The following is a 27,887-nucleotide window of genomic DNA, read 5'->3' on the forward strand; positions in this document are numbered from 1 at the left end:
GGTCTGACCGTCTCTGCTTTGGTCCTGGGCACTGGAGGAAATCTTAACCCATCTGTTAATATTGCCAGTAACCCTTCATTTCAACACAAACATGAAAACATGTTTTAACCAAGTTGGGGTAGAAAAAAATGCTAAGAGTAAATTTCACTTTAAAATCAGAAAAATGATTTTAAATGGAAACACCCACCTTGTTTACATTGGAGTGGACTTTGGTTTTTCACACTTTATTGGAATACAAGGCAATCTTACAGTCTTGGATCTTTTAAGTGAACAAACATGGTGATATAGTACTGACAACAAGAATGACCTGAATGATGGGAGTAAGTGGTTTTCCAGTTCAGGAGGTAACAAAGAGAACAGGTGCAAGATCTTGAAAAAGAACCATATTACTCAGCCACCAAAGCGTTTTAGCTTCAACTCACTAATGGCTGGAAGGAAAGCCAGTCTAGTCAATCATCTTCATCACAGCAATTCGGAAATCTGCACAATTTTTCAAACTATTTGTAGGTATAGGAGAGAACTCCAGACTGACTCATAAATTGCTCTGGATGACTACTAAAGTGTCCTCTAGTCACAGCTGGCAGAATCTTCAGAGTGACTGTTGCAGCAAGGAGCCCTTCATGTGCTCCCAGTTGTTATATAGTGCATAGAGGCTAGTAAGTGTCAGTCCTGCCAGACCACCTCGCGCTACCCCTCGAAGACCACCTGGGGGGAGAGAGACAGACAGATTTGTATTGCATAGTCAAAGGATTAAATGAGTATCAAGATTGAGACATAGCATTCATGTTTATAAAGACTCCATCCAAAGCAGAGAGAAAAAGTTCTAAAAGTGATATGATATACCAATCAGGAGATAAATGCCCTAAATGATCTATTTAATATACATACTATATTTCATATTTAAACTATTTTTCAATTTTTAAAAAAATATGTTTTATTGATTTTTGTACAGAGAGGAAGGGAAAGAGAAACATCAATGAGAGAGTGTCATCGATCAGCTGCCTCTTGCACACCCCCTATTGGGGATATGCCCGCAACCAAGGTAAATACCCTTGCTGGAATTGAACCCGGGGCCCTTCAGTCCCTAAGCCGACGCTCTATCCATTGAGCCAAACTGGTCCTGGCTATTTCTCAATTTTTACATAAGATAATCAGCCATTAACTATTTCTTGACTTCTCAATCTGACTTGAAGTTCCAGCCAGATAAAGTATTTCCTGCTAATATAGACTACACAGGCACTATCAACTGACTTAAGACAGTAACACAGACAAGGCGACGCTATCTTTGGAAATAGTGAGCAGCCTTTGGACTCGGCACATGTTCTGAAAACACTAACTTTAAAGATTCAAGCAGTGGTGATAAGTGGCTTTAATGAAGCTTTGAGTTAGGTGCTGGTGAGGCACCATTCCCCCGCCCCCCATTCCGTCACTGATGTGTCAGGCAATCTACAGCTACTGAGCAGCGCGGCTTTAGCATCCTCACACTAGTTGAAAACATTCAAGGATTAGGCTATTTTTGCTTAAAATATTTTTTTGTGTTGAAAAGGATCAGCCATAGATATTTTGTTTGAAATGCAGAAACAAAAATGTTTCAACTAGTTATTTGAAAATAGCCCCTAAGTCTACTAAGACAAATGGGGGGTACCAAAAGTAACTTAAGTGCTTGCTGTTTTTTACACTTTTGTAAACAAGTAGGGACCATAAACTACTTTGGCAGTTACTTCTGCACCAATGGAGTATTTTTTTCAAGTTGTGTCAGGAAAACAAAGGGAATGGAGCTGCAATCCAGTGATTACCTAACTGAGGTCTGAGACAGTAAATTCTGTGAAATTCAGTGATGTTGCCAAATTCACTTCAACGTTTCTGCAATGAATGTCCTGCCAGATGGTTTCAGCCGATAGATCAAATGGCCACTCCTTCCAGGAGCCTCCAGTCTGAAGAGTTCTGATAGCTGACCTGCTTATTAGGCTTCAACTATGAAACGCCCTCATTATCTCTCTTAAACAGACCCAAACAGAAACTGCATACACGACATCTATAAATAGATGTCAAATATGGGGAGGGGGAGAGTCTGAAACATCAAAAAAATTTAATAGATATCTCCTTTAAGTCTAGATCTCTCTATTATCTTGCTATAGTTAGACTAGGTATTGCAGTTTAATTTGCAACTGTATTCAATGTGGTTGAAACAGAAGTAATGTACACTCAATCTGCTAATTTAAAAACAATCTCAGTTTAATAAGGACCTACAAATTATCTTTGATGTCAATAAAAAGTTCTGTGGGCTGAAAGTGAACTATAATTGAGACCAATTTCCTAAAATGGAAAAAACGACTAAGTACAGGAGAATAAAAACTAAGCAAGATCACTATGGCTCAGTTACTAAACCTTAACTTTTGAGTATAATGAGGGTTCTCTGAAATAGATTACATAATTTAATACTCCAACCATTCTGAGTCAACACAAAGCAAAAGCTAAGGTGGTCTCATTGCTGTTTACCAGAAAAATGATGGCAGGCAAGTAACTGAAAGCACAATAATTTCTGCAGATACTCTTTCCTGGATCAAACATTCAGGCTAACTTCCCTGGACCTTTAGTAGATTGCAGACCCAGACCTCTGAAGTCTGTCTGCGGGCTTGGAAACAGCTGCCAACTGCCTGCCAGCTGGCCCACTGCTTTGAGTACCTCAGCATAGTTTCTACCTGGCCCTTTGGAAAGAGTTTTACACTAGTTTTCAGCATCAAATGAACCTCCTGGGCATAGGCCCTGTGGTAACAATGAAACAGGAAGGTTTTCCGATCTTTGGGGCATTAATAGCATACTAAGTATTCATAAAGAACAATTTACCCCCCAGAAAGCTTTCTACTTTCTGACCAAAATAAAACAGTTCAATCAAGTTACTTCTTTGAAGACTAGAAAAAAATTACTTCCACCAAGGAAACACGAAAAATATGCAGTGTTTGATTTACTAAGCACAGTTAATACTTACTCTAGGCTAGCCTTTTATCACATACCAATCATGTTTTAGTTTTAACTCTTACCAATAATTTTAGAGTTTTCCAACTGGTTGATCTGTTAAAAGTTTGAGGATCTTGGCTTTAGGCTTTCTGTAATCAAACTTCTGGCTATCTAAGCACAGGAAGTTGATTAGCAAATAACTTTTTTTGAACTCAGTAATGAAGGCCAACGGTCAGTGTCTGTAAAGCACAACAAACATGAGACGTGGTTCACAGATTTACTTTCCATCTTTTGGATCCTTACACAACTCTCCCGCTGAGGGCAAATATTCCTTCTAATCACGGGAAATGAGGCCCAGAATCCTTAAATGCCTTTTGGGAGGCAGAGAGCTGGCTAGTGGTAGAGCTTATATATGAACTGACAATTACTTTATAGCAGGAATTGGCAAATTTTTCTTAAAATGGACAGAAAATAAGTATTTTAGGCTCTGAGGGATCAAAAGCTATTATGCAGTATTGATAGAAGCATTTAAAATGTAACTTAAAAGAAGTAAAGCATAAGGAACAGACAGGCATCTGGCAAACAGGAACTGGTGGCCCCTGCTTCAGAGGAACAACCTTACCTTCACACTGAGATGACTACTAACAGCATTCAAAAATTTTTTTTGCATGAACTTGACAATTGTTTTGTATTACTTTTTTTTTTTTAATGGTACATGCCCTTGACTGAAATTGAACCCAGGACCTTTCAGTCTGCAGACCGACGCTCTACCACTGAGCCAAACCGGCTTTGGCCGTTTTGTATTACTTTTAAAAATTGAGGAAAAATACATGTAAACATGGTTATTTACCATAGGTGTCCATCCAGTTCGGTAGCATTAAGTACACTGGCAATGCTGTGTTATCATCATCATCATCCATCTCCAGAGAACTTTCATCTTGCAAACTGAAACTCTGTTCCTACTAAACGGTATCTCTCCACCTCCTCCCAAAGAAATGCCTAATTTTAATGTTGATACATCTTTACTCACTTTTGTTTTTATCGAAGTAGCCCAATACATAATTTTAAAAGTCATGATAGCACTAAAAGACACTGGTTATGCACAAGAGTCTGGTGCAGTCCCATCCTCACCGTATTTCCCTGTTCCCTAATTCTTTGTCTTTATCTTCATGATTCTAAAGAACATGACTATCATCCTAGCTGGTTTGGCTCAGTGGATAGAGGAGCAATGGCCTGTGGACTGAAGGGTGCCGGGTTTGATTCTCGTCAAGGGCACATACCTCAGTTGCAGGCTCGATCTCCAGCCCTTGTGGTTGTGCTCATAGGAGGCAACCAATTGATCTATCTCACATGGAGGTTTCTGTCTCTCCCCCTCCCTGTCATGCCCTCTAAAAATCAATGGAGCCCAGCCGGCATGGCTCAGAGGTTGAGTGTTGACTTAAGAACCAGGCGGTCACACTGATGAAATGAGGGAATAGTGAGAAAAAGATAGAAATCAAAGGTGACTGGGCCACTGGAGGCTGTTTCCTGCTTCCCCGTTTTTCCTCTTTGCTGTTAGAGTGGAAGCTGTTAGAGTGTATGACTTTGGATAGAGACTAACTGGGCTGTGCTTCCCTTAGCAGTCTCATCCCGTTCTTCTGTGCAACACTAAACTATCTCAGCTGTTTTGACTCTCCACATTACTGTCTTTTTAGGACTATTTTCACAGGTCCTTAGTCTTTTTTGAGGAGGCTTTTCTGTGGGTGGTAGCGAGTGTCTCAGACTCTTTCAAAATCTTAGGAAGTTTGAGAGGGTTTATCAACCCTGAGTGAATACCTCCTGGTATAAACTTTGTACTTTAACTCTCTTTGCAAGTTACAAGGTTTATAAGTAAAAATAAATGCTGGTATTTAGGAGGTAAGATTAACGGATGTCAGTCAAACCAAATTCTTTACTGTGGCCTTTGAAGCTCTATCTGCTCCATGATTTGGTCCTTGCCTTTTTTATGGCCCCAGATTCAAACACTCCTCCCAATGCCTTTGAACTCATGCTTCAGGGCCTTTACCTAAATCATCCCCTCGACTCCCGCCTTACATGCTCCCTCATGTGTCAGTCTTTGTTCAAACATCACCTTCTCCTTGAAGTGAGTCTCAAAAGCCCCGGGACATACAGTTTTGCATGTATGCCTTAGTTCGCTGTAGAATAAGCTGCCGAATAAAGGATCTATATATTTTATATTAATAACTAATGCCAAATTTCCCTTCTAAACACTTACCTTTGGCCAATATTAAATGCCATCTACCATCACCTTATTTAAAAGCCAGTTGTAAAAATATTATCATAATGTTTTCTTTTACTTTTCCTGGCTGCTTGTGAGACTGAACCACTTCTATCATTTAGCAGTCATTGTAATTTCCCCCTTGAAGTGTGACATATCCTTACTCCATTTTTTATTTGAGTGATTTGTTGAAATGTTTTGTATATTATGGCAGTTAGCCCTTTGCCTATTTTACATGTTACATGCATTTTTATTTGCTGAACAATGCTGATGCCAGTAACAGAAACAAAGAAGTCATCAAGAGGCTCCTCCTTTTGACATATAGAAATTTAATTTTGAAGGACTGGCATTCATGGGGATTGAGCCTGCAACCCAGGCATGTGCTCTTGACTGGAATCGAACCTAGGACCCTTCAGTCCACAGCTGACGCTCTATCCACTGAGTTAAACCGGCTAGCGCAAAATTTAAAATATAAATTTTAATAATATGATGACAATTGCTTAATTTGATTAACTGGATTTGTATAACTTTTTACTTCTCCTTAGTTTGCTTTTATAGATGATTTATGGAAGGAGTAGGATTAACAGATCAGGGGTTTTTTTGAGTGGGAAGGGAGACCCATGGCTAGATTTCTGAGGCCTTATTTCCTGAAGATAAGTGACCAGGCCTATAAACATTCCTGAACTTATGTATAATAGCAAAATTATAGCTTTTCTTGTTCTGGTAGAAACTGGCTATAACTGAACACTTTCATGTGCCATAGGAAATCTAATAATGACATTTACACCTTCTGAAAGATATTTACATAACTAAGAAAAATTAGGCCTGAACTAAAATCATATGAAGAAATTGAAGTACCAAGCAAAAAAAGAGATGGGGGGTGGGGGGGCGGCGCGGGAGGGGTTTGAGGTGTCTGTGTGTGAAAAAAGACATAGAAGGGATAAATAGTGATGGAAAAAAAGAAGTAAAATTGCCCTGGTCGGTGTCACTCAGTGGTTAGAGCACGTACCTGAATTCCAGGTTGGATCCCCGGCCTAGGTCGGGGGCCTAGGTCGGGGAACGTGGGGGAGCTAACCTATTGATGTGTCTCTCTCACATTGATGTTTCTCTCTCCCTCCTTCCCACTTTCTAAAAGTCAATGGAAAAAATATCCTTGGGTGAGGATTAACAAAAAAAAGAAAATGAAAAAAAATTTTAAAAATAAACTATTGATTTTTTTAGAGAGGAAGGGAGAGGGATAGAGTTAGAAACATCTATCAGCTATCTCCTGCACACCTCTTAATGGGGATGTGCCCGCAACCAAGGTACATGCCCTTGACCAGAATAAAACCTGGGACCTTTCAGTCCGCAGGCCGATGCTCTATCCACTGAGCCAAACCAGTTAGGGCAAAATGAAAAAAAAAAAAAATATATGTATATATATTTTTATTGATTTTCAGAGAGGAAGGGAGAGGGAGAGAGAGAAACATCGATAAAAAAGAATCTTTGATTGGCTACTCGAGCCTACAACTCAGGCATATGCCCTTGACCAGAATCGAACCTAGGACCCTTCAGTCCACAGGTTGATGCTCTATCCACTGAGCCAAACCGGCTAGGACAAAATTTAAAAGATCATATCCAAATTATTACTTTAAAAATTATCCTCTTGACCCTGCAGGGTGGCTTAATTGGTTGGAGTGTCATCAGACACCAAAAAAGTTGCAGGTTCAAACCCCAGTCAGTGGGTATGGTAGGCAACTGATAGATGTTTCTTTCTCCCTTCCTCTATCTCTAAAATCAATAAATATATACTTGGGTGAGGATTAAGAAAAATTGGCCTCTTTCTGGTGTGACAATGTTAGGGACAGAAATAGAATATTGGAAACTATAAGACATATTAAAATAATGCCTTGTTAACCATGAGGGTTTTGTTCTGATTAGAAAGCACGGTTTCACTTGGCTGGGAATTGTTCGCCCTGGGACATGGGAGCCAACATCAGAATACAGTCCAACCTCCAGTCCCAAGAACTGCCTATTGTTATGGGAAGATTTATAACCTGGAGGCTGAGACAATCTGGTCCTGGAGGCACCTCCTTTACAACCCAGCCCCTATTACCTAGGGGAGCCCACCCTATGTGATCCCCCCCCCCGCAAGCATGCAGGACTTGTAACCTGTAATGATAATCCTGGGCCCATGTTCCTATGTAATCTTTGTCCTTCTACCCAACATCAGCAGCTGGCTTATGGTGGCGGGCAGAGCTGATTTCTGTGGATCACCTGCTGCTCTCCCGTACTGCTGGCAGTACTGGAATAAAGACTCATAAGATTCAACCCTGTCTCTGCTTAATTGCCTGAAGTAGTGATAGATAGCCCAGACTCCCTGATTACTCGTAATATTTTCCTCACAATTTTTCTTTCTACTAAGTAGCTGCAAAAGTACTACTTTTGTACTAAAGTGGCTACACTGGATCATACTTTTATTCTAAAATCCACCTCCCATTTTTAAAAACACACTTATTATTTTATACCGGAAGCCTGATGAACGAAATTCCTGCAAGGGGTTCTGAGGGCGGGGCTGCTCTTTGTCTGCCAGTCCAGTCTAATTAGCATATTATGCTTTTATTATTATAGATGTGTGTGTGTATAGAGTTGATTTCAGAGAGAAAGGGAGATGGATAGAAACATCAATGATGAATCACTGATTGGGTGCCTCCTGCACACCCCTACAGAGGATTGAGTCCACAACCCAGGCATGTGCCCTTGACTGGAACAGAACCGGAGACCCTTCAGTCCACAGGCTGGCACTCTATCCACTCAGCCTAAAGTCCTTCCTTTTTTTCTTTTTTTAAATTCTATTTTGAAGAGTACACTGGAGATTGGAAATAATTTAGGTCAACAGGAATTAGCCATTCTCTAAATGTGAAATTGCTGCTCTAGACCAGAGTGCCCAAACTCTTTCCAAATCTGAAAGGTAAAGTTACACATTTGCATTCCTGCCACACAAAATCAATAAAAGACACCAATTTGCCAAGGCAGGGACGAGAAGCAATTCTTTTGTCTGATCCAACGATTTTCAATGTGGAAGTATTTTTAGGTTTTTAAGCAATGTTGGAATTTTGGTTCAGCAGATGATTTACTTCCTCTATGTCCACAACCCAAAGGGAGCTGCAACCAACCCATCACCTGACAGAATTAATGGATAATCTTTTTTGCTTTTTCTCTTTTGAGCCAAGGGCTTTCTATTCCATAATTTATGAGGAAGCTGTTCCAAGCTATTACTGCAAGGAAGTCTGTGACACAGAAGACAGGCTACCATTTCTTTGGATAATATCAAGTATTCAGCCTTTTCCTTTCTTCTTTTAAACACGGATAATGCCTTAAATTAGAATAATTGCATTAGTATATTCAGAACTGCTCCTAACACAGGAAATGCCACAATAGCTTACTTTGAGTAAGAAAACAGGGAATGGTGGGGACTCAGCTTCCATGCCCACCCACTGAGGTAGAAGTGGCTCCCCACTCTGGTCCACCAATTTGCCACCAAACAGTGTGTGTGACTTTGGTGTCTTCATTTATTCAAAAGAAGCTGAAATTCCAGATTTTTGTGAAATCTTTGTTTTTTAAAATATATATTTGTTATTTAAAAACTCTTTCTGGCTGAGAGCCACCTTTGTGCTCCCAATTAAAATTTAGAATTCTTTTGTCTGACCCAACGATTTTCAATGTGGAAGTATTTTTAGGTTTTTAAGCTTTTTCTACGCCAAGGCAACATTTCATGGACATACTCTACCTGGAAACTGTATGTGTGTAAAAACATCATAAATGGTGCAAGAAGTTGTGAGAGCTATTATGAATAAAATTCCAAATGCAATCTATTTCAATACAGAAAAGCCTCTCACTCTAGATATGGTAGGAAAACTTGGACTTTATAATCATGTGAGACTTCTCACATTTCTTTCTTGTGAAACTTGAACAAAAGTATGAAAAATTCCTAATAAACAGAATTGCTCAGTTAATCAAGTGTCTCAGACATAACAAAGCAAACAAACAAAGGTGCTTTTCAGAGACAGGAGTATAGAACTTACGCAGTTTAATGAAATAATTTAAAACTGAAGTGATGAAAAATTTGGGGCTGTCACTGCTTATATGACATTTTGTAAAAGGTTATCTTAATACTGTGCTCATCTATAAAGCTGAAGTGTGATTCTCATCTCACAGAGTTTTAAATGAAACAAATTATTAAGTATTCATTGCTGAGAGTATAATCATAATTCAGTGAATGTTAATTATTTTTCCATTTTAGAGGAGAATTTGATATTTGATCTTCCCCAGAATATTTTGGACCAACTCTTAGGACTTTAATTACTTTTCAAAATTGAATGGTATTTAGTTTATCTAATGTTCATTCATAACAGTATTATTTAAGGTAGGCAAAGGTGAAGCAACCAAGTATCTGCTTAGAATGAAAAAAATTGTGACACATGCTCTAAAATGGATAAACTTTGAGGACATTACACTAATTGAAATAAGCCAGTCACAAAACGACAAATAATGTATGATTCCACTTACATGAGGTACCTAAAATAGTCAATTGCATAGACAGAAAGCAAAATGGTATTTGCCAGTGACTGAAGGGAGAAATGGAGAATTGTTTAATTAGTTTCTATTTTGCAAAATGAAGAAAAGTTCTAGAGATTGGTTGCACAACAATGTAAATATATTAAACTGTACACTTAAAATATTGTTCAGCCCTAACCTGTTTGGCTCAGTGGATTGAGTGTCGGCCTGCGGACTGAAGGGTCCCAGGTTCAATTCCTGTCAAGAACATGTACATTTGCTGTAGGAACATCCTCAATAGGGGATGTGCAGGAGGGAGCTAGCTGATCCATGCTTCTCTCTCATCGATGTTTCTGACTCTCTATCCATCTCCCTTCCTCTCTATAAAAAATAAATAATCAATCAATAAAATACATTAAAAAAATGGTTCAGATGGTTAATCTTTTAAGTATTTTACTAAAACTAAACAAACAAAAACCAAAACAATCTTGGTTTGTGAGAACACTAAATTATATTGGAAAAAAAATTTGTGCAGTTTCCTTAAAAAACTATGCATCAAAAGCATACTTCAAGTTATTAAGAGAGCTATCTATTAAAAATCTCCTACCTGTACATTTATACAACATGCCCGTCATAGTTCCAGCTGCTACTGTATTGAGGTCATCTTCTGCACCTCGTGTTTTCTCAATGATGACACCAAACGCACTATAAAGCAAAGCTATAGAGGAAATGGAATTGATGAGTAATATAACAGAGATTAAAAGTCAGTATAGAAATTATACTTAGGTAAATGTATCCTACAGTCATCATTCTGTAAGTATTCAAAGGTATGTAGTGATCACTGGAACACTGTTTGTAATAGCAAAAGCCTAGCAACAACTAAAACACCCATCAGGAAGAGACCGATCCAGAAAGGGACTTTCCACATGATGGAATGTTATATATACTCACTGAAAACAAAAAGGAGGACGAGCTACAGTCATTAATCCAGGCATTTGACTGACTCTGGATATGCAAAGAAGATATTTGGAAAGGTTCAGAGGAAATATTAATAGAAGCCAGTTATGGAAAGTACCATCCCTAGCCAGTTTGGCTCAATGGATAGAGCATCGGTCTACGACTGAAGGGTCTTGGGTTTGATTTCCAGTCAAGGCATATGCCTGGGTTGTGGGCTTGATCCCCTGTGGGGGCATGCAGGAGGCAGCCGATCGGTAATTCACTCTCATCATTTATGTTTCTATCTCTCCCTCTCCCTTCCTCTCTGAAATACACACACACACCGAGTAGCCAGATTATTATGGTCTTTAATCTGGCCAGAATGTGTGTGGGTGTGCATTAGAGGCCGGGTGCGTGAATTCGTGCATGGGCGGGGGTCTGGCCAGCCTGGCCAGGGGTATAAGACATGGGTGGTTGGCTGGCCTGCCTGCTGGTTGAACTCCTGGTAGAGGGGACAATTTGCATATTAGTCTTTTATTATATAAGATATATACTGAGTGGCCAGATTATTATGCATTCAGAGATCATAATAATCTGGCCAATCAGTATATACTAGTATATTAAAAAAAAAAAAAAAAGTAAGTACTACTGGTGAGTCCCATGAAGAATCTCTTTAATTTTCACTTGTATTTTATTTATAGTAATAGTACTTCAGATTTAAAAACAAAAACACATGTTTCTATTGTGAGAAAAATAAAACTTAAAAATATAATTTTTGCTGATCTGACCAAGAATTAGGTATAATTTTGATTTATTCATTTTGGACAGCTATGCTGTGTTAGCTGTTGTCATTTAAAATATTTTTTTTTTGACAACCTAAGACCTGGCCAACATAGCTCAGTGGTTGAGCATCAAGAACCAGGAGGTCACGGTTTGATTCCAGGTCAGGGCCCATGCCCTGGGTTGCAGGCTTGGTCCCCATGGGGAGCGTGCAAGAGGCAGCTGATCAATGGTACTCTCTCATCATTGATGTTTCTATCTATTTCTCCCTCCCCCTCTCTTCATTTCTGAAATCAATAAAAACGTATTTTAAAAAAACTGATAATCTAAGGGAAAAGATTATCAGTTTTTTAAAAAACTGACCAGTCAGATATTGCATGTTTTGAAAATTCTTGCGGCACACAATTTGAAAAATTGTTGCATTAACCCTTTTCCTCATCCGTTCTCAAAACTGCCACATCTGACCCCTCAACATTTTACCAAGATCAGCCTTACAACTCCTTTGTTGTGATGTTTTTATAGCTTACCAGAGGCCTACTGCACAAAGATTCGTGCAGCATGGGCCTTCCTTCCCCTGGCTGCTGGCACCCTTCACTCTGGCCCAGAGCCACCTTTCTGCCTTTGCTCTGGCCTAGTGCCGCCTTCCCACGCTGACCAGAGGCCTGGGGTGGTGTGGAACACCTGCGTTGTTGCCATGGCAATGATGCAGGTGTCCCACACCGCCCCTGGCTGCTCAGCCCCTGCATATGCAAATTAACCCACCATTTTTTTTTTTTGTAGGGTTAATTTGCACGCTCACTCTTGACTGGCTGGTGGGCATTGCGAAGGTATGGTCAATTTGCATCTTTCTTTTTTATTAGTGTAGATAAAGGCCCTTCTTCCTGTTTCAACTTATTTAACTGAAATTGAACTTGAGAACAACACTGTGATTGATCACACCCCAAAGGGAGCACACAGGCTGACTGGCCAGGACTGAGAATTTCTGGGTACATGGAAACTTTGATGCTAAATCTAAGAAAGTCTGGGTAGGACAGAATGGCTGAGAATTCTAAGTATACAACCAATCAAACAGAGCAAAGGAGGGTGATAGTGTATGGGGGTCAGGGCAAAGGGCACACAAGCAACATAGGGAAGCAGCCATTTACTAGGACTCCAAATGCAAGTCTGACTTTAAAGTGTGAAAACGTACTACTTCCAAATCATGACAAGGCTAGGATCTTACTGTGTCAAAGGCCTTTTCTATCTTTCAATGAGATGCTATGGTTTTCCCTCCTTAAGCTGCATATTTAAAGATTTCCAAGCTTTTAACTAAGTTATAGCTCAAGAAAACCTTGGATGTTAGAGTGTAAGTGCCCCAAGTAGATTTAAGTCATGAGCAAAGAGTCAATCATTCATAAACAACATAGTAGGAAGCAGTGGGCTCTAAGTACCACTGAACTACCCCCTAGAACTGCACGTGTTTTCATTATCTAAAAGGCTCTCCGGTAACTCTGGAAATTAAGTCTGAAAATCTACTCAGGTAAGCAGAATGCTGAACCAGCCTTAGGCAAAAGGAGCAAGAAGACTGGATGAAACTATCATATCTATTGACAGTACCTTAAACTTTCCTAACATACAAAGCCATTTGCCTTGGACCTAAATTATTTGGATTTCATTTAGTTAAAAAGTGATTTTATTTGGTGTAGTGCTTGGGCAGGAGAGTACACAAGAGTTTTTTTGTTTTTGTTTTTTTTGAGATTTAAAAGATCTAAAACATTAAGAATTGATATACAAGAAAATGGTATGCAAGACGGTATTAGCACCTAGAGATTATTTTATGTAGCTCCTGGTCTTTTCCTAGAATTTAAAAAATGTTGATTTATCAAACTGTTCATGATGTGTATACTCTTTCTTTGCATTAATAATTTATTATCAAGTGAAATCTTTACTTACCCAGAGAACCTAGAGTATTAGCCCAAAGAGCCCCTTGCCTTGTCACCATGTTCAAAACCCTACAAGGGCAGGAAGATAAAGAATCTGTATTAGAATCACTATTTCCTCTAGTAATGTGAAAAGCCATAATTGCAACTATTTAGAAAGTATCAATACAACTCTCAGTTTTCTTCATAAAAAAAACTTAATACCTCCTCAGAATTCATAAGAATGGCTTTTACTTTATAGAAATAGAAATGAAGGTAAAATGCCAACCTTTTTGAGTAAGACGTAAGGAAATTTCTCACATATATAAAATAATTACATATATATCAAACACATAAAGGCTTTGAATGACAGCCTGAAATGTATTTTATAAGAAGTTTACAGATACACGAAAAAAAAAAGAAAAAGAAAAAAAAAGTATACAGAAACTGACATGGCCATTATAATGAACAAACTAGATTGCAATTAAGGGTGTTTTTTTTGGGGGGGGGGGACAGGAGGGGTATATGTTGAGAATATTAAGTACAATCAAATCATGGAATACTATAGAACATAAAGCAGAATTAAAAATAAATATGTACTCAGAGAGAAGGAAAAAACAAACCAGAACACATGGAGAAAGCAAGCTGTGTCTGCTCCCACACTAGAACTAAGCAGCCAACGTGGATGCTTAGCACACTCTCAAGGAAGCACAGTTCTGCCTTGCACCAGTGCCTGATGCCACCAGAACAGTGACAGAGGCAACTGGAGGAAGAAGACAGGACATTTCTCTCCCAGCAGTGTAACACCATCACAGGAACGATATGTCTGGATAGCTGACTACTGCTGGATATTACAGAATTATAGCAGCAAAAAAACAAAAAAAAACTAAATGTTAATGCTCAAAAAAAATTTGTATTACTTATAAAAGGTTGTTTATGGAGAAGTATATTATTTTAAATAATTATTTACTAATATATTTAAAGTTTAGCACATCATTTTTACATTTGTCACCAGCCTTTTTAAAAAAATTGTTGAACAGAAACAAATATTTTTTTTTAATTTTTAAACAGAGGAAGAGGGGAGAGAGAGATGGAAACATAAATGTGAGAGAGAAACACTGATCAACTGCCTTCGTCACGTATCGGGACTAGGGATCAAACCTGCAACTTGGGTTTATGACCTGGCCAGGAATTGAATCCATGACTGGAAAGTGTGTTGGATAACACTCATCAGCTAAGCAATACCGATTACGGCTGTCACAAGCTTTTAAAACTATCAATTTTTATAGTGTTGTACTGTTGATAGCACTGCAAATTGGTAACATTCTTTGGGATGCAATTGGGCACCATACCTCCATATATTGGGCCTTTACTTCGAACTTTAATCATCTCTCAATAATCTTTATAGGCAGACAGTATGGAAAAAGCTTACTGTCTTCATTAATATTTAATTATAGAATACTGGGAATTAGTTCACTGGGAATTAGTTTCATAATAATGTGGAAGGGAAGAAGGAGATGGCATACAATTGATCTTGGTTGATGGCCGCTAAGAGTAAGTTATGGTTCATAGGTGTTCACTGTACTATCTTGCCTACTTTTATAGCTATTCCAAATTTCCCACAATACAAAAAATAAAAAAATGACTGGGGTAAGGAAAAAATATTAAGAATATGTATATATAAGAATAGTCAAGAATCTGGGCTAGTAAATCAAGGGCAACGATCAACACAGTAGTAGGAATATACCTTCCAATTTCCCAAGGTCTAATTCTAGCAGACACCTGCTGCCATCTGCTGGTTAAACAATAAATAAGGAAGATGGAGTTTCAAGTGTTCTATGTGAGCCATTGAAGAATACATGTAGCCCAGCTGGTGTGCTCAGCGGTTGAGTATAGACCCAGGAACCAATAGGTTGCTGGTTCAATTCCCTGTCAAGGCACATGCCCAGGTGTGGGATCATTCCCCAGTAGGGGCTTTGCAGCAGGCAGCCGACTGATGATGCTCTTCTCTCATACGTGTGTGTGTGTGTGTGTGTGTGTGTGTGTGTGTGTGTGTGTCTGTCTTTCTCTCTCTCTTTCTCCTCCTCCACTTCCTCCTCTCTCTCAAAAAATCAGTAACAATAAAAAATAAGACCAGTAAGACTCTCATTAAAAAAAAAAAAAAAAAATCACAGTAAACTGTGATTTCACTCATGTAAAGTATAAAAACATACAAAACTAAACAATATATTAAGGGAATGTCAACAGGGACTGGTCATGTTTATTTCTTAAGCTGGGTGAAGATATATATTACACTGGAAGCCAGGGAAATGGGATTTGGGCACTTGTGGGGGACATGGCCTGTGGGGGACATGGCCTGTGGGGATCGGCCCACTGTGGAAGTGCTGCTCATCCCAGTCAACAGAGTGGCGCTCTCACTGTAGAAGTGCACTGACCACCAGGGGGCAGCTCCTGCATTGAGCTTCTGCCCTTGGCGGTCAGTGTGCATCATAGCAACTGGTGGACCAGTCATTCTGCCATTCAGTTGCTGGGCTTTTATTATATAGAATATACTTTCTGATCTTTTTAATTGTACTTTCCCTTTTCTGCAAAACAATTTTCTTAGTAAACTGTCTTATTCCTTTTGGAACTATCTCTAAGTTCTAGGAATTCTATTTAAATTTTCTGTAGCATTTCATTTCAGAAGTGGAAAGTGAAGTTAAATTCAAGCCAAGTAATAGCAAATCTAGTAACCACTCTTATGTGCTTTTTATTTCTTCACTACCATGTCCTATGATTATGGTTGCCCCTGAACAATCCAAATAATATACTAATCATTCAGCAATTTGAAAAGCAGGTTTTATAGGCCTGCAGAATGAAACAGGTATAGCTGAGAAGTTAAGATTGGGGTAGCACTGACAGACTGAGGGACACTGGTGCAAAAATCATTCCTTTTAAAAGCTTAAGAGTCATAACTCTATTTCCTTTTATTTTGAGTAAGAAAAAAAGTGACCAAAAAGTATATCAATACTCTCAACATTTGTAACCACAAGATAGAGCTCAGCAAGCCAACAGAGTGGAGGTTAATATTCCACATTACCACATCAGATGATTACGTGAGACTTACTGTACGTTTCTTGGTTTGGACCAGGCCATGTTCTGGGTTTCTTTTAATCCTAGCCGTAGACCGTTCATTGCCCCAAATGCAGCCCCTAGTAAATCATAGTAACAATTCATCCAAATATTACATCTTTACACTTAAAAACAACTGTACTTCTGATTTTCATTTTTTATATAACAGAAAAAGATAAAAAAGAATATTCTAATTGCTTTTGATTTTAAGCATCCTTGATTAAGAACACTTAAAAAATTTATGATACCCACCTGTCATACAACATCCTCCAATGGTAAAGAAGGCCAGTTCAAATCTGCCCCGGGTTTTATTAGCTCCAGTGGGTAAAATAAATTCATCTGTATCCTAAAGGGGTAATAATGAAAACCAAGCTGAGCTCCCCTCAGGATAGAGTACTTGCAGAGTGTTTTTAATTTGTTAAAGTAGTTTTTCACAGAAAGTATCAACTTAAATTAAAACTTAACTATACTTAAACAAAAATAAAACTTTCTGCAACAACAGCAACACCTAAATCAAAGTAAAATGAAATATACAACATATAGTTATACACCCTCATTCTTAGGAAGAATTCCGTTTCAGAACTGTGCTTATCACTGTAAATTTTACAGATTGCATGTAATTTGCCTTATCTCTCTATATAAAAGCCTAAGTGACCATTACAACCGAACCAGCAGAACAATTGTTCGAACAGTTGCTATGATGTGCACTGACCAACAGGGGGTAGACACTCAATGCAGGTCAGTGCACTCCCACAGCCAACTGCTTGTGGACCCTCCCCCTGACCCTCATTGGTCCCTGGTGCTAAACCATCTGTAGAGACCTGCTTTTGGGTCGGGGTTTTGTACATAGCAGAGCAGCTCCCTCCCTCACTGCTATCTAATTAAAGTCAGCCCTCTACACAAGGGTTTGTCTCACTCCCATCCTCTCTCTTCCCTGGGAGCCGCCTGCCCACCACAGTGGTGGTATAGCAGTGAGGGAAGGAGGAGGGGTGAGGCAGGGAAATGATGGCAGTGTTGGCACCTGTTCCTTCTGGGCCCAGCCTGGCAACTGTCACCTCCTCTCTCCACTTGCCAGGGCCTCTGGGCCCGGGGCTGGGATGGGGAACCGGAGGTGGGTGGTGGCGGACGTGAACCCTTTCCTAGGGGAACTAAGGGCTGGCTCCCTCCTCGGGGCCAGCAGCCAACCTCCCATGGTCCCCCGCACCCATGCACAAATTTGTGCACCGGGCCTCTAGTGCAGTGGTCCATGGCTCCCGAGCCATATGAGGCTCTTTGGCCCTTTGAGTTTTCTAACGCCATTTCTTCAAAATAGACTCGCCCAGGCTGAAAACTGACTTCTTTGCATGGGCCACGAAGTTTTAATCGCTCTGTACGTGCACGCCCACACGTGGTATTTTGTGGAAGAACCACACTCAAGGGGCCAAAGAGCCACATGTGGCTCGCGAGCTGTGGTTTGCCGACCACTGCTCTAGTGTAATCATAAATTTGAAGCAACAATGCAACAGTCTAGGAAGAACAGCCCTAGAAAAAGGTAAAGTGAAATCTATGAGAAGTAACCATTTACAGAATAACAGTATGAAAGGAGAAAATCACTTTTATTTCATAGCTAATATCAAACACCATTTTATATGTCAGATCAAATGATCGTTAAAAAAATGAGCAGAAACTATAAAAGCACACCAATTTGATCAGATATGCAAGGGCAAAATTACCTTAATAATTATTCCTTTGATAATCTTAGAAAGGAAGCTATAGTCCCTCTTTCTAATAAATGCATACACAAAATTTGGTGTGAACCGAACCCTAGTTTGAGAAATGCTACTCTAAGAGCACAATATGATTAATTGTGCAATTACACACATTCATATGAAGGACATGTTCAGTACATTTTCCTCAAGCTTTCCACACAAAACTGGTTAGAAAAAGCCCTTGAAGGGCAGTACATACACATTTAGCAACTCTCTAACAGGTCCCTTTGTGAACTGCTGACCTTTGTTTAGTAAGTGCATTCCTGATTAGGAAAAATCATAGCTCTGTACTGGCTTTTGATTTCTGGCTTATACTCTCTGAAAAAGTTGTACAAATAAGCAAACACATCTACTCTTATCACGCAGAAATGACTGGGCAATAATAAGCACACACTGAATAGATGCCTTGCCATGAATAATATTCATACACTAGAGACCCAGTGCATGAAAATTTGTGCACGGGGAGGGGAGTGTGTGTCCCTCAGCCCGGCCTGCCCACCTCTCACAGTCCGGGATACCTCAGGGGATGCCCTGAGCTGCAGTCTGGCCTCCCTTTGTGGGAGGCGACCGGACCAATCAGGGAAGGTGCCGCCCCATCACCCTGACACTGCAGCTGCCCGCCCTCGGCTCTTGCAGCCGCCATGGCTTTGTCAGGAAGGATGTTCAGCTGTCTGGTCTAATTAGCATAGTACACTTTTATTATTATCGTTTTGTAAAGTTTGGGCACTTCCTGACATTAATTTTAAACTATGCTTCTGGTTTGAGTTTTTTCAAAATGTGACATTTGATTTGATGAGGTAAGTAATTATCTTTCAATCAAAAAATGATTCACTAATTACAAATAGAAAATTAAAAAAAATGGCTATGATGAACATTAGAAAGTCAAGTGCACGTCATTACCAACTCATTCTTGGTTAGGGTCAACTACACTAAAAAGATTATGAGGATTGAAAGCAAATATACTTCCTTCATGTACAGTGACTTGAAAATAATGTGATGATTACTTGTTACTTGTCACTGGGGCTTTTAAAGTTAGTAAAAAGGTACTGTTTCACCCTAGCCAGTATGGCTCAGTTGGTTGGAACGTCGTCTTGTGCACCGAAAGGTCTTTGGTTTGATCCCTAGTTGGGTCGCATGCAGGAGGCAACTGATTGATGTTTCTCTCTCTCCCTTCATTCTAAAACAAACAAACAAACAAACAAACATGTCCTCAGGTGAGGATTTAAAAAAGTACTGTTCCATATAACAAAACTTTTCAAAGACTTTGAGGGAGGAGACGGTGGTCAAATTGCATTTATTTGGGGTGGGGGAGGAATCCATGGAACTAAAGCTCATGGTTTCTATAAAAATATGATTACCAATTTTTCCCTACTTGTCTCCATATCCTTGTTGAAAACCTACTGACTATAAATGCGAAGTTTATTTCTGGCCTTTCAATTTTATTTTGCTGATCTATATATAGAGCTATCCTTGTGTCAGCACCACAATGTCTTAATTACTGTAGCTTGGGAATCAGTTTTGAAATTGGGATGCGCAAGTACTCCAATTTGCTCTTCTTTATTGATTATTTTATATCCTTTGTATTTTTATATGTATTTTAAAATCAGCCAAATTCTGCAAAAAATCTTGCTGAGATTTTGAGAGCATCTGTTGATTTGGAAATCATTGTTATTCTAACAATATTAGATCTTCCAAGAAACGAGTACCTTCAATTTATTTGTCTTAAATTTTTAAAATACAAATTTTGGATTTTTATTGAAGTTTGTCCTACATATATATTTTTTTATGTCCTTGTAAATGGAATTGTTTTTGCACTTTCATTTTTGTGGTGTCCATTGCTATTATATAGAAATATAATTAATTAGTTATACTGATCTTGTGTCATTCTACTTTGCTGAAATTCTAAATTAAAACTAAATTTTTTGTGGTCTCCTTAGGATTTTCTTCCTTTTTTAAATATATTTTTATTAATTTCAGTGAGGAAGAGAGAGAGAGAAATATCAGTGATGAGAATCACTGATCAAGCTGCTCTTGCATGCCCCCTACTGGGGATCAAGCCTGCAACCCGGGCATGTGCCCTGACTGGGAATGGAACCATAACTTCTTGGTTCATAGGTTTACGCTCAAACACTGAGCCATGGCGGCTGGACCTTTAGGATTTTCTATACACAAGATCATGATACCTTAAAATAGTTTTATCTTTTCTTTTATCAATCTGAATGCCAGTCATTCTCTTGCGTAATTGCCATGGTAGGGCAATGCTGAAGAGAAGGGAAGAGAGCAGGCATCCTTGTCTGGTTCCTTATTAGTGGGAACATATAGAGATTTTCACCATGTTAGTTTGGGATTTTTTACCCTGCATGAGTTCTCTCTCTTTGGAATTTCTTTTTTTAAACTTCATTTTTATTGTTGACACTATTACAGATGTCCCCATCCCCACCCCCATCCCTTTGTCCACCTCCACCCAGTCCCATAGCTTTGGAAATTTTGATAAAAAAGATTATTCCTAGTTTATTTATTTATTTATTTATTTATTTTAATCACAAAGGAAGGCAGCTATGCTCACCACTATACCACCAACACTTTTTATATAATAATAAAAGCGTAATATACAAATCGACCCAATGGCCCAACAGCAGGATAACCATCCTGACGACCACACTATGACATGCACTGGGAGCCAGGCTGCAGCAGGTGGGTAGAACCTCCCTCTGCAGGGCCATCAATAGCAGACCCCTGGCTGGGTGGGCAGGGCCTACCTCTTTGGGGCGGTCAAGGTCAATTGCAGAGCCCCGCAATTGCAATTGACTGCCTTGCAGAGGGAGACCCAGGCTATCTGGCCGGTGGCACAGTGGTGGGTTGGCGGGGCTTCCTTCTGTGGGGTGATTGTCACGGGACTCCCAGACTGCAAGAGGGCGTAGGCTGGGCTGAGAGAGAGCCCCCCACTCCCCAAGTGCACAAATTTTGTGCACTGGGACTTTAGTAAAGAATAAGGAAACACGGAGGACAAGCCCTTCCCACCCAGAACAGGTAATCCAATTCCGACCAGCAGTTATCTTTAAACAATGTGTTCATTTACATTTGAATGGCTACACCTTTTGATAGCCTAAGGGCAAGCTTACATGTAAACAAGTTTGCTTCTCAATTCCCAAGGCAGAAAAAAAACAAGGTTTAAAATTATTAGATTTTTAAAATTTATTCTTAGAAGTGTAAAAGTTTATTAATTAAAACAAAAACAAAAACAAAAAAAGGAGATTGAAAAACCTGAAAAAAAATAAGAATAAGAAAACAGAAAAATCAACGAAACCCAAAGTCGATTATTTTAAACACCTTTAGTTAGATGGATTAAGAAAAAAAAGTGAAGTCTCAAATTATTAAAATTAGAAACAAAGGTGAGGACATCATTGTCGATTTTATACAAATAAAAATGGATTATAAATCCTATGAACAATTGTATACCAAGTACTGGGATGAGCTTGATGAAATGTACAAATTCCTACATACACAAAACCCATCAAGAAATAGGAAATCTGGATAGACCTATAACTAGTAAGTGACTGCATCAGTAACAAAATCTCATAAAAAGTAAAGCAAAGCAAAGCCCTCCTCAGACCTGACAGCTTCACCTAGAGTTTGGTGAACTCTACCAAACATTTAAAGAACAACAATCTTTCTTAAATTTTTCCAAAAAACTGAAGTGCAGGAAAATACCTGGAACACTTCATAACTCTTTGTACGAGGCCAGCATTACCTTGAAAACAAAGCCAGACAAAGACACTATAAGAAAACCACAGACCAATATTGCTTTTATGAACAGTGATGCAAAATCCTCAACAAAATACTAGAAAACCAAATTCAGCAGCATATTAAAACAATCATACACCACAACCAAGTGGGATTTATTCCTGGAATGCAGGATGGTCCAATCTGTTAAACTAATACATGAATTCAGCTAATTAACAGGATATAAAGTCACACAAAAATCAGACAATTTCTACCTACTAACAATGAGTAATCTGAAAAAGGAATTATGAAAACAATTCTATTATAAAATAAAATACTTATAAAAGACATAAGTAAATGAAAAACATATCCCATGTTTATCGATTGGAAGTCACTACCCAAAGCAATCAACAGATTAAATGTAATGCCTATCAAAATACCAATGATGTTTTTGCAGAAATAGGAAAACTCATCCTAAAATTCATATGGAATTTCAGTGAATCCCTAACAGCCAAAACAATATTGAAAAGGAACAATGCTGGTGGACTCAGACTACCTGATACCAAAACTTACAAAAAGAACCTAGAAATAAACCCTCACATATGTGGTCAAATGTTTTTCAACAAGGGACAAAACTATTTCATGGGGAAAAAATAAAACTGGATATCCACAAGAAAAAATGAAGCTGGACTTTTATGTAACAAGGTATACAAAAATTAACTCAAAATAGATCAAAGACCTAAATGTAAGACCTAGCCAGGACTGGTTTGGCTCAATGGATAGAGCGTTGGCTTGGGGACTGAAGGGTCCCGGGTTCGATTCCGGTCAAGGGCATGTACCTTGGTTGCGGGCATATCCCCAGTAGGGGGTGTGCAAGAGGCAGCTGATCAATGACTCTCTCATTGATGTTTCTAACTATCTCTCTCCCTTCCTCTCTGTATAAAATCAATAAAAAATATATTTAAATGTAAGACCTAAAACTATAAAACTCTTAGAAAAGAGTAGAAAAGCTTCATGACATTAAATTTGACAATTGTATCTTTTTTTCCCCCAACTGTATTTTGGTACCAAAGGCACAGTAGACAAAAGGAAAATAGAAAAATTGGCTTGATGCAAATTTAAAAATTTTGTGCACCAAAGAGTATTACAAGAGTGAAATGGCAACACACAAAATGGATATATATATATATATATATATATATATATGGTATATTTTTATTGATCTGCTGCCTTATTCATGCCCCCCCCCCCCCACTGGGGATCAAGCTGCAACTTGGGCATGTGCCCTTGATTAGAATCGAACCCAGATCCTTCAGTCCGAAGGCCAATGCTCTATCAATGGAGCCAAACCGGCAAGGGCAAAACAAAATATTTTTAAATCATGCATTTGATAATGGGACATGATATTCAGCATATATAGAAAACTCAACAAAAAAGACCCAATTTAAATGTGGACAAAGGACTTGAATAGATGTTTCTCCACAGGAGATATAAATGCAAATCAAACTATAATGAGTCACTACCTTATACTCATCAAGAAAGCTATGATTTAAAAAAACAAACCCAGAAAATAACAAGTGTTGGCTAGGACAGTGGTCAGCAAACTGCAGCTTGCGAGCCACATGCAGCTCTTTGGCCCCTTGAGTGTGGCTCTTCCACAAAATATCTGTGCAATTGAAACTTCATGGTCCATGCGCACAAGTCAGTTTTCGACTCTCAAAAGAAATTTCAATCATTGTACTGTTGATATTTGGCTCTGTTGACTAATGAGTTTGCCGACCACTGAGCTAGGATATAGAGAGATTGGAGCCCTTGAACATTGTTGGGAAATTTTTACTGTGGAACACAATATGGCAATTTTTCAGAAAATAACAGATTACCAAATGATGCTGCAATTCTACTTCTGGCTATATAATAAAAAAATAAATAAAAGAAGGGTCTGAAAGAGGTATTTATATTTGTTTAAAGCAGCACTATCACAATAGCTAAAACATGGAAGCAATACAAGTGTCATGGACAGATGAATGGGATAAGCAAAATGTAATACTATTCAATGGAATGAGATGCTAAATAAAATAAGCCAGTCACAAAAACACAAATACTATATGACTCCATTTATTTGAGGTATCTGGAGTATAGAATCAGAGACAGAAGGGTGATTGTCAGGGTAGGGGGAGGCTGGAACGAGGAGTTATTTTGTAATGGGTACACCAGTCCTCCCGTATCCATGGGCGATATGTTCCGGTGGATGCCTGAAACTGTGAATTATACTGAACTCTATACATGCTATGCTTTTTCCCCCTGCACTTAAGACAGTTTAATTTATAAATTAGGCACAGTAAGGGATTAACAGCCATAACTACTAATACACCTGAACAATTTTAACAATATACTGAATTAAGTTATGGGAACGTGGTGGGTCTCTCTCTGATAACAGGAGGTAGCATAGATAGTGTCCATCTGCTGAACAAAGGGATGATTTATGTCCTGTACTGTACGAAGCAGGAGATTTCATCACACTATTCAGCATGGAGTGTGATTTAAAATCTATGAATTGTTTATTTCTGGAATTTTAAAATTTAATACTTTCAGAGCAAAGTTAATCATGGGTAACTGAAACCACAGAAAGTGAAACTGCGGGAAAGAGGGGACTACTGTATAGTTTCATTTTTTACAAAATGAAAGAGTTATGGAGATGGTAGGTGGTGATGGCTGTACAAATGTATTTAGTAACAGTGAACATAACACTTAGAAACAGTTATATAGCAAATTTTGTTAGTGTTATTTTACCATAATTTAAAAAACATGGGGGGGGAGGGAAACAAACCCCAAAACCTTTTAAAGAGATTTAATCAACTAATGTCAGGGAGAAGTTGCAAGCCAAATTCCTAGGGTTTATGAGAAAAAAAGGTGCCTCCAAAAGTACATAGCACAGATCAGGTCACATTTAAAATGGTAAGCACCTAACTAGTAAAACCATAAAAGGACTAGTCTGAATCTTACCTGCACAAGATACCGTGGATCCACACTTAAATAGGGAGAGAGAGGACTCATACCAGTCACTAGAAGAAAACAAAGCATCATATTGCAACAAAAAGTTTAAAGTTATTTTATTTAGCACTAATTCTGCTCTTGTTTCATGTTCTATAATTTTGATGTACAGACTCACTGAATGTGATAATTTTTCTCACTTTTCTATGCATATCCTTCTTGTCTGGCAATTTTGGGACTACCTCCTCCTACTGTCTTTAATCCCAAACCAGGTATTACAGTGACGGCTCAGGCACCCACACATGAATATTGGCAATAATACGTATGGAATATTCAAAGTACATTTAAGGAAGCACAGCTCAGGTCAATTATAAAGCTAATTTCTTTCTACTTTGCTACAAGAGTGCTTGCCAACTGTACAAACTGCAAAATAAAACTGACAAGAAACCAAATAATTCCATGGGAAAAACAGTGTTTGGGCTACGTGCTGTGAACAATATTTATGGCAGTTCCATGTTAACACTTGCTGATAGAGTTGGTTTACTGTGGCAGGGTAGATAATTTTCTGGCCGTTACAACAGGGATGGGGGTTAGGACGAAAGAAAATGGAAACTCAAGAGGGCCAGACTTGAATCATACTAACTTAAGTTAGGAAAATCTATCAAGGAAAATAAACTTTCCCACATTTTAAATTTAATCTTTGGATCCTTCTGTATCTTAGTTGATTGTTCTCAAATCTATGCATTTCCTATGACTGTGGTCTTTTCATCAACTGAAAGGCCTAGCAGTTCTAATTCAACTGCGATCTTGTATTGTGTTAGTTATCATTTATTGACACCATACTGGTCAACCTTTAAGTCTCACAGACTGAAGTAATCCCTTCAATTCACTTTTTTTTTTTTTTTAAATCCTCACCCGAGGTTATTTTCCCCTTGATTTTTAGAGAGGAAGAGAGCATGAAAGAGAGAAATATTGATGTGAGAGAAACATGGATTTGGTTGCCTCCAGCACACGCCCTGAGGGCTCAGGCTGGGAGGAGCCTGCAACCCAACCCAGATAGTGTCCTTGACCAGAATCGAACCCAGAACCTTTGATTTGTAGGCTGATGCTCTCTCCATTGAGCCAAACCCTATCCACTGGGCAAACAGGCTAAGGTCCTTCAATTCACTCTTTTCATAGCAACAGGTGATTTCTTCAGAAAAGGAAATCATCTGAATAGCTGTTATTTACACTTACAAATTCAAACTCCTTACCATGGCTCACAAAACACTACATTACCATCTGTCATTCCTTGCCCCTTTGAGCTCAGTATCTCCTATCACTCCAACTCTCTTGCAATTTTGCACACATCTAACAGTTGTTCCTCCAACATGCCTACTTTGTGTGTTTTTTTCCTTCAGGACACATGTACTAGACATTTTCAGTGGTGTATTTGCCACCTTCCAGGTCATAGTCCAAATATCAACACCCCGGAGTTGCTTCCCCTGACCCATTCTAAAAAGGTTTCCAGCTTCCAGCACCCATGATCTTGCTTTGCTGCCCCTACACACACTTAACACTAACGGGCATTTTTATTTACTTTGCTCACTTGAATAGGATGTCAACTCCTTAAAAAATAAAAATTAACTGCTTAAGTTAATTAAAGTCACTGGCTCATTGTAGGTGCTCAATGAATGGTGTTCACCCTTCAATCTCTCACCTAGCCTTCAATCTAGGTAAAGTGAACAATGCTTATATTCAGGAGACAGAAGGCACAAGGCTCGGACGTAAAAGGAAGAAAACATGAACATCTCTGAGCCCACATGAAGGCGCACTGCCTCCGTGCTTCAAAACTCTGACTCCTACGATTTATATATAAACTGTGTTCTTGATGCAGGCGACACTAGGAACTTGAAAAGGTTTTTGTTTGTTTGTTCTTGAGCATAAAGGATCTAGAGAAATAATACAAGAATTATAAAAAAAAAAAGTTTTATAAAGGCATTTCCTCTACCAAGTTCCTACTACCTTTAAGTCCAAGTTCTAGTCATCCCACAACGTCCGAAAGATGTGGAATACATGTTCATAGGAACGAGGAGCGAGCAAAGGCGGGGTACCCAAGCTTCTGCGCCCTCGCCCTCGCCCGTGTACACCGCCTTTCCGGAAACCCCCTCTGAAGGCGCAGCTCGCTCCCAGCTCCTCCGGGGGCCTCCACTCCCGGCCCTCTGCCCCTGCCGGTGTTACTGAGCGTCCCGACCTGCCGGCTGCTTTGTGGTTCAGAACACGCGGGTGGGGCTAACATGTTTCCTACGGGATCCTATTTGGAACACATTTACGTGCCGAGCTGGGCTCTCCTCTTAACGTAGGGCCCGGACATAGCCCGCCACACAAGGAGACACACGTGTGGGAGGAGAGAGAAGGCACAAGGCTCGGACGTAAAAGGAAGAAAACATGAACATCTCTGAGCCCAGGTCAACCCCAGAGAGCTTGTGGGGGACCCAGGGCTCCCAAAATTTGCTCAGTCTTGACAGGGCGGCAGCGAGACACGCCGCTGACATTGAAGACCGTGAACACCGACAAGGGAGAGAGGAAGGGCACGCCGCACGCCTGGCCGAGTCGCAAGAATCCGCCAGAAACGATCGCGAGCGGCGCGCGCACTTACGCGGGACTCCGGCCAAATCCGCGTGCGAGTAGCCAGCGCCGCCGGCCCCGAAGAAGCCGGCCAGCCCGCCGGTGGTTTTGTTGCCGCTCCCCCCGCCGCCCTCCATGGTCTCGCAGCAAACCGGCCGGCACCCTCACCACCGCCTCAGGCCGCGGCCGTGCGCTCGGCCGTCGCTCCTCAGGAACAGCGGGCGGACGCACGTTACCGCCGACTCCTTCACACGCTGACCTTCCGGCGCCGGTGTCCGCAGAGCCGCACACTTCCGCTTTGCGACGTTGTACGACCCGGAAGCCGGGCGCGCCCGACGGCAG

At 39.6% G+C, this 27,887-nt stretch overlaps 1 protein-coding gene and 1 non-coding gene across 4 annotated transcripts; both read right to left on the minus strand.

The window, feature by feature from the left end:
- Nucleotides 1-203: 203 nt before the first annotated feature.
- LOC118732178 (mitochondrial import inner membrane translocase subunit Tim23) lies at nucleotides 204-27,840 on the minus strand. 3 transcript variants are annotated; one of them, XM_036461291.2, is made up of 7 exons: nucleotides 27,577-27,840; nucleotides 24,951-25,009; nucleotides 16,729-16,822; nucleotides 16,472-16,556; nucleotides 13,400-13,458; nucleotides 10,359-10,469; nucleotides 204-705 (listed from the first exon to the last, which is right to left on the minus strand). In XM_036461291.2, the coding sequence occupies exons 1-7, from the start codon at nucleotides 27,680-27,682 to the stop codon at nucleotides 590-592; spliced, it is 630 nt and encodes a 209-aa protein (XP_036317184.1). In that variant the 5' UTR covers nucleotides 27,683-27,840; the 3' UTR covers nucleotides 204-589. The 3 variants fall into 3 exon arrangements, with proteins under 3 accessions (XP_036317184.1, XP_036317185.1, XP_045426634.1); XM_036461292.2 differs by lacking the exon at nucleotides 27,577-27,840 and adding an exon at nucleotides 25,623-25,800; XM_045570678.1 differs by lacking the exon at nucleotides 10,359-10,469 and having other exon boundaries at nucleotides 27,577-27,833.
- Nucleotides 14,012-14,214, minus strand: LOC118732197. Its single transcript, XR_004992080.1, has one exon. It is a non-coding gene; the product is annotated as a small nucleolar RNA SNORA74 (small nucleolar RNA).
- Nucleotides 27,841-27,887: the final 47 nt, after the last annotated feature.

Source organism: Pipistrellus kuhlii, unplaced genomic scaffold (assembly GCF_014108245.1).
Source record: "Pipistrellus kuhlii isolate mPipKuh1 unplaced genomic scaffold, mPipKuh1.p scaffold_m20_p_35, whole genome shotgun sequence".
Lineage (NCBI taxonomy): Eukaryota > Metazoa > Chordata > Mammalia > Chiroptera > Vespertilionidae > Pipistrellus > Pipistrellus kuhlii.

Coding starts and splice junctions, on each gene's coding strand:
- LOC118732178 (XM_036461291.2), bottom strand. CDS start 27,682: ATGGAGGGCGGCGGGGGGAGCGGCAACAAAACCACCGGCGGGCTGGCC. Junction 25,010..27,576: donor GGATTTGGCCGGAGTCCCGC/GTAAGTGCGCGC, acceptor GTTTTCTTCTAG/TGACTGGTATGAGTCCTCTC. Junction 10,470..13,399: donor TAATACTCTAGGTTCTCTGG/GTAAGTAAAGAT, acceptor TTTCCTCTATAG/CTTTGCTTTATAGTGCGTTT.